The sequence below is a fragment of the Atta colombica genome, unplaced genomic scaffold (assembly GCF_001594045.1).
Source record: "Atta colombica isolate Treedump-2 unplaced genomic scaffold, Acol1.0 scaffold198, whole genome shotgun sequence".
NCBI classification, from domain to species: Eukaryota; Metazoa; Arthropoda; class Insecta; order Hymenoptera; family Formicidae; genus Atta; species Atta colombica.
The window spans coordinates 5550593-5562504 of record NW_017259291.1 but is presented as its reverse complement, the minus strand read 5'-3'; the positions used below and the strand labels follow the sequence as shown (position 1 = coordinate 5562504).

Genomic DNA, 11912 nt, shown 5'->3' with positions numbered 1-11912 from the left:
TATATATATATATATCTTTTGTAAATTATTTTATAAAAAGTTTCTTTATGTAGATACTCGGAACTTGGAACTTCAGAACATGGAACTTTAAACCTTTAACTAGATACATGGCTGGTATTTCATGTCTAACGCTCATTTCCATCAACATAGATTAATTTTAATATTTCAATTTAGCTTATTTTTTATCCTTTTCTAGTTTTAAGAATTAGAAAACGATAAAGAGTTAGTTAAACAGAGATTTAAAAAATTAATCTGCATTGAAAATGTCATTTAAAATCATTAAGTTTTCAAAAAATCCGATTACATCTAGGTATAATTTTTTTCCTCAAAAAAAAACATATTAGCGAAGATAGTTTAAGGATGCAAAACTATAGAACTACAAGACTGAAACATGAATCTGCCACTTGCCAGAACATTCAAGCTGACATAGAACATGAAATACCTACCTGTCTAGTTTCAGGTAGCTAAATCTGCAAGTATATAATTTTTATAGAACAATATTAATTTCTAAATCTATTACTTTAATAAATAAAATTGTTCGAAATATTTTTTAAATAAGAGAGAAGCAAATGGAAAAATAGCAGATAACATAATGTATATTGAAATGCAGATATTGACTCACCATCATAATCTACTGATCCGTCCCCTTTGATAGGCGGCAGAGGTGGTTCTTTACGTTTATCTCCCGTGACACTTTCTACAGACGAATGTAATCGCTCATTATCTGAATATCTAAAAAAAGAAATATTTATATATTATCGAATTTTTTATCAAATTTTACAGATATAAGTTCTCTAATAAAAAATATACCACTTAATGTACTACAAGAAAAACTGCACGCATAAAAAAAGATGAATTTTATTTTTAGATAAAAATTAACTTATACTTACAGCGTAATATGATTCTGGACTGCCGGAGTAGCAGTTGGTATTTCATCCGCGGCATCAAAGTAATCGTCATCCTCATCAGAAGAAGAGTACGAGAATTGTGGTACTGGTAGATCCCTATCAACAACTAAAGATGCAAAGTGACACTGCAGCCATTAATAAGATTGAAATATGTTTAATATTAAAACGTAGAATAAATGTTGCAATTAACCATTTGATAATGTAGGTACTCTCGGTTCCACACATTCGGAGCCTAATTCAATACCAGTTTGCACTGTCGCTTCTGGTGCCCTAGCTGCAACTAAAATTCAGATTCTTAGAAATATAGTTATTCTCAATGCATTTATTTAAAAAAAGAAATGTGATTTTTCTCAATTAGAAAGTCACGAATAAGCCTTGATATTTTTGTAGCAAGCAAATCTTGAATTTTATTTATCATTGATAGAATAATTGACATTGAAAATGTCATTCTATCTTATTTGTTCTTCTATTTTTATCTCATTTGTTTTTTTCATTATACTTCTTAGGGGGCTATCTGGACAATTTTTAAGAGATAAATAGGTTTTTGTATCAATTATAAAAACATAATCTTAAACAATGATCTTGTAATTAAGAAACATTATATTACATACATATAAATCTTACCATGAGGAAGTGAAGGTGAGACATGTATAGAATTTGTTGGTCCTCTATATACTCCATTAACAGGTATCGCTGTATTCTGAAAATATTATTTAAAACATGCAAAATTAAAATTATATATACATAATAAAAATTATATAATAAAAAAACAGATATATAATGTGATACAAGTACCTTTGCAATTTGCAATTGGACAATGGTATGTTTAACAGAATTAAGCATGGCGTTAGCTTGCGACAGAATATCAGAATATTTCTTTTGCTTTTCTTCATCTTCAACTGTATTCCTTTTACCTTCAATCAACTTGATTTGTTCAATCAAAAGTTGAAGATAAACATCAGCTTCAGCTACCTTGCGATCGAAATCATGCTTAGGTGGTGATTTCTTAGGGTCCCATCTCTGAAACAATTAATTTGTATAAGCTTGTATAGTCCTACAAAATTATCTTACTTTATATCATTTTATTATTCTTTTGTCATTGTATTAGAAAAGATGTAACAATTATTTTTATTTTTCATGTGTATAGGTTTTTTTTTTATAAAAACAGATATATATTGAATTAATATACACTTTTGGTACTTAAAGTGAAACAGATATATATCTGAAATTTGACGAAAGAGGAAATAGGATATAAGAAGGAAATTCCTGCAGTTTAGTGAAGCGATAAAAATAAACCTTATTACATGAGTTTGCATTTGTATACATACTGTATGTGAGTGACGGAGTATTGTGTCTTCCAAGGCACGAACCCAGCGTTCTCGTTCCTCGCCATTGCGCGTTTGAAAATGAAATGTTTTCGGATCATCCTTACAGGAGTTCGTTGTTATAGTAAACGTACTATCATCTTCGTCATCGATGCCAATAATAGCGCCTCTCAATCGTACGCAACCACGACGTGCTCCACGCATCATCTTCTCCTTGCTCTGAAAAGGAGAAACAAAAGAAAACAGATCAGACAGATAACCTAAAGATCATTTGAGAAGAACAAGGTTATTAAACGTGCAACACATATTGTGAGGGAAATCGGGAATGCGTTGAACGAGTCATAAGTATCTTTACCGTGTAATATGACAGAAGGCCTGCATTGTCATCCAAAACAAACCATCGATATTGCCATCCGTTAACAACGTTCGTCCACTTGCTGAGCGAACCCTCCATCGTCGACATTCTTATTTATTGCTTCGTCGATCGGCCGGTATGAACTGCTATCGATTTTCACGTATCTCACAGCATATTTTCGACGGAATCACATATAAATTCTGTGAATAACGGAATATTATCGCGTCATCCTAATCTTGAGTATAAATCATTGCATCCCGCATTTACAGATTAAAGTTCGGTTCATACGTCAACCAAATGCACTGCGACGCGTTTTCATGAGAGAATCTTTCGTTCTAAAGCAACATTTTTTAAACAGATATCCCATATATGTATACGATTTCGATCCGATTAATTATTGGTGATCAACTTGTTATATCAAACAATATAAAAATCTGGAAAAATTCTTATTTATGAAAATTAATAACTTTAATCAATCAAATTTTTACTATCATAGAAGTTGGATTATATTTTACTTATTTTTTACATTTTGAATTATACATACATATTGAAATTTCTATCAGAAATCATAATAAAAAGATCGATTGCGTCAATTTACCAACAGAAGATTAAATCAAGATTAAAGTTAACTTACATTGATAAAAAAGAACAAGAATCTGCAGCAAAATAATTCCCTATTGTCCATTGTAATATATGCGTACATTATAGATTATAACTTTCGAATCATTTTTTTCATATGTTAAAAACAAATACAAATGAAACTATAATAATTCTATCTACATTAAAATACAACAGATATTGCAGTTATAATTAATAATTGATTAAATTAATCGGAGTTTGAAGAAGTCATGATGTTCGAACAGAAATTATATGCTATAGAAAGAATACCATACTTAACAAGATACAGAATTTCTTGACTAACACAATAGGCTCATCTGATTTAAAAGATATATCTAATAGAATAAATATGAAATATATCTATTCTCTAATAGACTAAACACGTGCACGTGCATCGCTTTTACATGACTTACATCACGTACGCATGAATATCAAATGTCAAATGGATGTTTTATTTCCTGATAGCATTATCGCGCAAGGTTTACCGATTTTATCGACTCGTAGGAACATAAAGGATTGCAGGTGCAAGGTGGAAGTATAATACAGTATAATAGAATACTCTAAGCTCTCTGCTAGAGTTCTAGCAGCTGCCACGTAATTAACACAACTGTTGTGTAGAGAACAGAGAGAAAGAGAGAGAGAGAGAGAGAGAGAGAGAGAGAGAGGGAGAGGGAGAGAGACAGAATTCGGAGGGTATGCGTAACGCATGTTTCCACACTTTCCACAGTCATGTCAATTCGTGTTCGTTAGAAATGTCGATGGATACACGTATGCAGTAATGTGCACCGCTATACATACGTAATCACGAACGCTTATCATAATGAGACTCTCACACCGCGGAGAAAAGGAGGAAACATAGCGTTTGAAGAGAAAAATAGAAAAAAAAGAAGTAAAACGCCGGTCGATCTCGCCAATCTCTGCTTTCCATTCCTTGTTTCGATTGAATCGGAGGTACATATGTATACTTTCTGTGTTACGTTACGGTAACTTTATTTAACGTGAAAACATTGTGTCTCGCTCGTTATTGGCGATTATTTATCGTTTGCTTAGAAATTTTGAATTAGAAATCTATCGCTTTCTCTCCACAATAAAGGTTACATTATCGCATATAGCTTCTCATGTTTAATGTCACTTTTGGTAAAGTTCATTCTCTTTCAAGATTGCGGCAATAAAGCTTTGAGTTTTTTATGTCTATAAAGTATAGTATAATAGTAACAGATCTATTTTTTATAAGTTAAGCCAGTTTTAACTTAAGTAAACTTAAGTAAAGTTAACTTAAGTAAGTTATAACTTAAAGTAAAATATATGTTTCATATTTGACGAAAGCAAGAAAGTTGTAGTGTAGTCTAGTGCAGGAATAAAAAATAAATCTTATGTTATTATTAGATATTATATTCCAAATATAGAATAGTGATGTTATAATATGTGGGTGTTTGTAGTTATAATGACAACACCTATGTGCGAGGATGGTGGACCGTTGAGAGAGTGGGCGCCACTCGCCGTCCTTCTGCAACAGATACCTGCCAAAATGCAAAATGGTATTTTTACACAAGACATCAGTTTTACCTGTATTGATGCTCTAACCGAGTTTATTGCCATTGGAACAAATCATGGGCTCATTTATTGGTACAATAGAGAAAAACAGGATCTGCAGAGATTACGTTGCGAGGTATTTAAAAAATTTCAGAGACCTACTATGTCTTTATTAAATAAAATTGTGCCACAACTGACTTGATAGAGTAATATCCTTTTTCTCTTATTGCAGAATGTAAACTCCAAAATTACGAGTGTACAAGTGATCTCTACAGTTGATTATATGGTTGCAGCAGGCAATGAACATGGCGTTGTTACAGTTTTTCAAATTCCCAAAAATCCGCCAGACTCATTGCCAAACAGTTTAAAACCAAAACAAAAGAAGCAGGTAAATTGTAAAAATGAAACTTATGTACACATACATGTATAATATAAAAATGATGTATGAATATCTTGCTATTATTTTTTACAAGGTCGAAAGGTACAGCATAAGTGGCTTGCATAATACTGCAGTGACAGCAGTGGAGTGGTCTAAGAATGGTATGAAATTATTCAGTGGAGATAAAGATGGTTTAGTAGTTTTAACAGAGATTGATTTTTATATGGTAAGTAAATACTGAAAGTTTTTTCTATTTTCTTTTATTTTCTCATAAATATAAACATTTTGTGAACTTTATGCTATTTGTAGCATTTATCGAAATCATCGAAATTGTTGAACGAAAAATATTCAGTGGTACAATTGAGCTATCAACAAGGCTTGCTATTAGTCTCGACAACGTTACGTACAATTTTAGTGAACAGAAATGAAAATGGAAAAGTGACACAAGTTGGTCAAAAAGAACGTAAAACGTTAGTATTTTTATATTCAATTTTCTCATTTTCATAAAATAAAGAAATATAATTTGGTGTTTTAGATTAGGTAAATTAGGAGCAGTGTTTGGTTCTCGACAAATTTATATGCAAGAACCGCTAATCTATGCAAGTAGACCAGGATTACGTTTATGGCAAGCTGATAAGGCTGGGACTGTACTGAAAACACTCATATTTAAGGTATCAAATTAACATACATATGCATTCAAATTAAGTCAGCATTATTTTATGTTATCAAATTATGAATATTCTTAAAAGGATGCAGTTAGATCGGGTCATACAGAAGTGGCGTTATTAAATCCTGCACCCGAAGGATCGAAAAAGAATCGTGGCGAACCCTCGTTTGGCATCGTGTTACCGTTTTATGATGATTTATTAATAACGTACTGTGATGACGTAGTTTACGTAGTAAATCCGAATACTATTGCAATAACATCGATTGTAAACGATTTACGGCACGTTACCGATGTAGCTTGCACTAAAGACGAAATATTTATATTGGAAGGAGAAAGAAATATTTTGCGAATTTCCTATTACCCGGAAAATGATATTTTTACAGGTGAGCACAATTATTGTTTCTCCAACTTAGATATAATTAGGTACAAAATTGTCATTGAATTATCTTTAAATTATTATTTTCTTGCAGAAGAAACAAAAAAGACAATGGATTCTTTATTATCATTTGCTGAATACAGTAAACCTGTTACTAATGGTATATTAGAACTAACTTCGAAATTAAAAGAAAGTAATATAGTGCCAGCTATTCCTTTTCCTAAAATCGATCCAACCAATATTATTCAATCTGTAGGGTAAGTAAAAAATTATTTTTAGAATAAAAAAATATATATGTTTATAAAAATTATACAACATATTAGAATTAACAATTAATTTTTTTTCAATATGATTAAGTTAAAAATAATGAATCAAATTGTAGCATTGTGCCAACTGTTGGTATCGATACTGATGACGTGGTTATAAACGCAGAAGAAGCTGTGGAAGTGCCGCCGATAGTCCCAATAGATATAAATACTCCACTTGTAACTAATATTAACAAAATACCAGAATACAATGATAATAATAGAATAAAAAATGCAGAAGACGTAAAGAACAACGATCGTCGAGAAATATTCCAAAGAATTGGTCAACAGGAATTCGAGGACGTCGTTTTCACACCCGAAAGAAAACAGAAAAAATTTCGAAATAAAGTAATGAATGGAAGCGAAAGTGTTACAATGTTAAATGGCACTGATTTATCGAGCAGTCTAAGCACCGATCATGCGAACACCAACAAGACAATGACGACCCATTCCTCTTTAATGCAAATTAGCTTTGATGATGATTTTATATTGAAGCCGGATAGAGATTTAGAAACGATTCAACGCGATGTGGAAGACAAGGAGAAGCTGTTAGCAGATCTTCTGGATTTTGATTTGTCTAAATATATGACAAGTAGTCGAATAGACAAGGATGATTTGAGTATATCTAATCATATGGATACTATAACATGCATCAATTGTAACATACAATCCAACAATGTGGTGAACGAAGAGGAATCAATTACGAATGATGAAAATGAAATTGTCGAACAGAGCGATCATACGGGAACTGAATCAGGAGATGAAGATGTCAGTTATCGCACCGAATTAAAGCGATTAGAAGAACTCGGGGAATGTAGGAAGATTCTTTTACAAAATAAATTGGATGAGACTCCACCAACTGGTAATAATTTCGTCGATATTCGAAAAAAATCGTCCACAAATCAAGATGAATTAGAACATCAATTTAACGGTAGGTAATTAATGAATTATTGAAAATATATATAACACGATCAGCTACGGATATTACAAAATATTCTTGTGCATGTAGCTCTGGCAAAAGAATGTGCCACATCTGTTGTTGAAGAAGAAGAAGATTGGGTTTTAGTCAAGGACGATATACCATCGATTATATTTTAAGCAAAAAATACGTAGTAGTTGTCTCTCGTCTTGTACATATGTCATATATATTATTAAAAAGTAATTAAAAAATAATTAGAAAATTACATGATATATGATATAAGAGTGGTTTTGGAGTAAATTCTTTTATTATTTTTTCTTCTATATAGGACATGTTTTATTAATTGTCGAGTTAAATTTTTTTTTTTATTTCGGTTATCAAACGCCGATAACGTATAAATTATTGGACGAGAAATACTGTTTAAAATATTTTATAATTTTGGATATTATACATGTAGTATGAGGCACACACTAATGATTAAAAAGACGTGCAAATATAATTATAATTAAATTGCAATTATAATTATTCTCATTAACAAACAAAATTATATTTCGTAAATATCATCGAAAGATAATACTAGTCACTGCTTGTATTTTAACATAATAATTAATGCATAATAATTGTTTTAATTGTTAATTATGTATAATTATTAATATATTTATGTAGATTAATGAATGTAATCTTTTACGAATTGCATATTATGTAAAATTATGTTTTAGCTCCATTATTTAATATAGTAAATTCAGTAATCACTTAAGTTTACAATTTGTTGAAATATGCGTATATATTTTACTATTTTGGGAAAGCAATGTATAATGCAATCCTCAGGTATATATCATATTTAACACGTATTTTGTATAATCAAATAGTATTTTTACATAATACCAATCAAGCACACAAAGATATACTATTGGTATAGTATATCATTACCACTCAATCTTGTTATAAATTGTTACAATTTTTATTTAGCAAAAGTTTTACGTAATTTACGTGTTCATCATTGATGACATTTTTATATTATAATGTTTTAAGTTTATATATCAGACAAATAGTGATCTTTAAGACACTAGGCTTAATATTTTTTACGCTAGTATCTACTTATTGTTATTGTTCGTTTGTCTCTAGTATATACATAATTCTGTTTATGAGTGGAAGAAAAACAGAAATATAATATGTGAGAATCTTATGTATTGCATGGCTCTAAAGTATCACTTCGCCACGCATTATTAATACACTGCAAGATACGAAAAGTTAAATACAAACGATTGTTAACGAATAATTAAACATTTATGTAATTGTATCAAAAATAATTAATGCTTTATCAACTATAAAAAATAAAATCAAGTTTTAAAGTTGACTTATTATTTTTTTTCCTATTAACATATTCGTTTAATATAAAGAATAATCATTGCGGATTTAGATTACTTGATTATATAGTTTTATTTCTGCTCGATAATTTACATAATATTCAAATATATGTATATGAGTATGCAACATTTTCCTTCGTTCCTTTATATTCTTATGCTTCTATTACACTGGGGTTTCAATGAGGTCAGTGTACATTTTAATTTTACTAGCGATACTCATGTCTATGTATTTGTCACCTACTGATATTATCATACCGCCAATGATAGAGGGATCTACTTTGGTAGTGAGCAAAGCGGTTTCACCTTTCTTCAATAAACGTTTCAATGTAGATTCCAGTTTCATCTTCATATCAGCATCAAGTGGACTTGCGGTAATTACTTCGCATACTACTTCCCCTCTTTTAGCAGCCATAAGTATCTTGTACAAATTGATTATTATATTGAGTTTCTCCAATTGACCATTCTCTGTGAGTAACGCCAGCAAATTTTCAGTAGCTGGATTCATGCCAGTCTTACTTCCGATGACTTTAAAAGCTTCTATCTTATCTTTTTGCTTTATCGAAGGATTTTTTATAAAATCTATCAGTGCAGTATCTTTTTTTAGAAGACCCTGATTCAAACACAAACACAACAATAATTAATGTTGAAATAAACACCTGATGTACAACTTTTGTTTATATAGATCATACCTGGAAACTGATTAAATCCTTTTCCACTACATCCAAAGTCTTTTGTTTACTTGCAGCTGAGAAAAGAGCTGTGGCATATCTGCCTTCTAATCCAAAAACTTGAACTGGAGGCTGCAATAATGCATCAAATAGGATAAAGATAATTGACACGTATATAAACAATTGTTTATGGAATTTATACTATAAAATGCTGCAAAACAATTGAAGAATTTCCTGCAACAGTTAACCACATTTTACAAAAACAGAATAAATGAATTGTGAAGTTAAAGTGCTAAGAAAATATAAATATCACTAAATTTAGAGTTTATTTACTCTGTTTTTATAAAATATGGATTAGCATTATTATAGAAAGAACCTCTAATTGTAGAATTCAAAGCAAAAGTGTGCAAAATCACTTTCAGAAGATTTATAGAATTGATTCGTGGACTATCAAGAACAGAATGTAGTCACTTGTCAAAATTAAATACCTTCACCATCTGCTGCACGGCAGTTGACGTGAAAAAATTACGTGTCTGAAATGAGAATCATTCGCATTATTGACAAGTAATCGAGTAGCGAAATATTTAAGAAAAATTTGTGTTTAGTACAAATGATAAATATACTTCGATTTATGTGAAAATATACGTTATATTTATATTTTATATTTATAAATATTCTAAACAATATAAACTGATGCCGAGGCAATCTAAAAACGTTTTAATGTCATAACGCATAATTTACTCACAATTAATCTACCAACAGACATTTTTATAATCTTGCTGCGATCAAAGGAATAAAATTCAGGCTTCAAGCAGCCACCATTATATAATGCGAGAGTGTATAGGAGCCAGATGGAATCCGTTTAGTGGCGCCTCTATGACTTATGAGCACAAAACATTGAACTACATAATCACAGATATTTTCCAGCGGGTAATACGGTACGTATCGTACGTATTTTCTTTAATTTGTCTCATGTATCATATCTGTAAGTATTAAAATGAAATGAAATAACAATAGATCCATTCGTGTTGCTTGAAATTCTCAAAAAAATTTGAACTTAAAATAAGGTAGATATATTTGCGCGGAAAAAAGAGAATGCGAAGATATCGAGTGCAAAAAGTGCAATTAACGCGAACAGATCTAAAGGATCTAGTTTCCTATGGAGAACGAGGATCTAATTTGTCTAACGTGTGTAAGATGTCGTTAGGATTTACTTTCAAAAGTTGCGTAAGTTGCTTTTAGAATAGAATTTGCGGTGAATCTCGGGTTTGTAATGCAATTTCATGTTTCTCGTTACATTACATACATTTTAACACTATAAGTATCAACGCTTCATACTCACTAAAAAGATCAAGTAAATAAATTATTTTTAAACTAAAGGAAGCGATAAAAAATATTTTATTAGTAAAGAAATAATTAATTATTGAGCATAATCAAAAAATCTCAGAATTCTATCTTTTATATAATATTAATTTAAAAAATAATGGTCAATAATTATCGCTTAGTAATATTAATATGTGTGCGTTAATTACACGAGCTTGCGCTCGTGATAAACGAGAATGGAAAAAGGAAAAAGCATAGGAGAAAGAGAAGAAGAAACGAGAACACAACGTTTACTTTTGGTGAGTGTACTTTCCTCTCCAATTTTCCAAAACTTTTTAACCTGTGATGGTCACAGCACTACAAATATATAGTTTTTTTTTGTTCTGGAAAAGGAAAATAAAAAATATTATCCAGAAGTTTTGAAGTTTATTACTTTTACATTTCTCTATTTCTCATGTACAAGGACATAATTAATCTTTAATACTATACACGATTGGCGTCATTCGTGTTCTGCGCATTTCTTTTTTTTTTTTTAAGGAGTGCTAAATAAGCAGTTATAATATTTATGTACAATTTTTAAATATAATTATATATAACTTCATTTTTTTTAATATACAATCTTACAATTACGTTATAGATATTTTTTAAAGATGTTCAAATATATGCAAGAATCACGTAATTATTTTTGCTTGTCAAAGTGATGTAAATTAATTTGGAGCACGAATGATGATCATCATCTATAATAAAAAATCTGGAAAATCGTTGTGCATATATATATTAAGAATTCATGTGAAAAATATTTAATTACAACATAATATAATAAAAAATATTACTGTACAAGTAAAAATTTTTAAGGATGAGCATCTTATTTTCCAACTTATATCTTTAAACTATCTACCTACTTAGAGATTAAATCTATCAAGCTACTTATGTCCTTGATTCTGGTGGACTATATTCAAAGTTTATATATATTCATAACATCGTGTAGCTTGTTTCGGCCGAGATAAGCGGTATATGTCTATTTTTATTAATGCAACTTAACTTATCTCAGCTTAATTTACTCCTTATATTTTTCTTAGAACTAGAAGAAGATAAAAAGTAAGTTAAACCAAGATTAAAGTTAATCTAGATTGGTAGAAACGGGCAATAGACAGTTTATTTTTCATCTC

At 30.2% G+C, this 11912-nt stretch overlaps 3 protein-coding genes across 3 annotated transcripts in view; 1 reads left to right on the top strand and 2 right to left on the bottom strand.

The window, feature by feature from the left end:
- The window catches only part of LOC108686900 (oxysterol-binding protein-related protein 9), a 6267-nt gene extending 3373 nt beyond the window's left edge, over window positions 1-2894 (bottom strand). The window contains exons 1-7 of the mRNA XM_018192406.1: window positions 2589-2894; window positions 2237-2452; window positions 1704-1928; window positions 1533-1608; window positions 1099-1188; window positions 891-1014; window positions 623-732 (exon numbers count right to left, since the gene is read on the bottom strand). Of these exons, the coding sequence (XP_018047895.1) occupies window positions 623-732; window positions 891-1014; window positions 1099-1188; window positions 1533-1608; window positions 1704-1928; window positions 2237-2452; window positions 2589-2696 (949 nt within the window). The 5' untranslated portion in view covers window positions 2697-2894. The remainder of the gene's footprint in view (window positions 1-622; window positions 733-890; window positions 1015-1098; window positions 1189-1532; window positions 1609-1703; window positions 1929-2236; window positions 2453-2588) is intronic.
- Window positions 2895-3866: 972 nt separating this feature from the next.
- Window positions 3867-7564, top strand: LOC108686926 (WD repeat-containing protein CG11141). Its single transcript, XM_018192448.1, has 10 exons — window positions 3867-4157; window positions 4646-4875; window positions 4972-5127; window positions 5213-5344; window positions 5428-5588; window positions 5654-5789; window positions 5868-6168; window positions 6256-6418; window positions 6544-7397; window positions 7476-7564. The coding sequence occupies exons 2-10, from the start codon at window positions 4651-4653 to the stop codon at window positions 7562-7564; spliced, it is 2217 nt and encodes a 738-aa protein (XP_018047937.1). The 5' UTR covers window positions 3867-4157; window positions 4646-4650.
- Window positions 7565-8800: 1236 nt separating this feature from the next.
- Window positions 8801-10259, bottom strand: LOC108686923 (ATP synthase subunit O, mitochondrial). Its single transcript, XM_018192444.1, has 4 exons — window positions 10166-10259; window positions 9909-9953; window positions 9442-9552; window positions 8801-9362 (listed from the first exon to the last, which is right to left on the bottom strand). Exons 1-4 carry the CDS (start codon window positions 10184-10186, stop codon window positions 8916-8918), a joined length of 624 nt encoding a protein of 207 aa, XP_018047933.1. The 5' UTR covers window positions 10187-10259; the 3' UTR covers window positions 8801-8915.
- Window positions 10260-11912: the final 1653 nt, after the last annotated feature.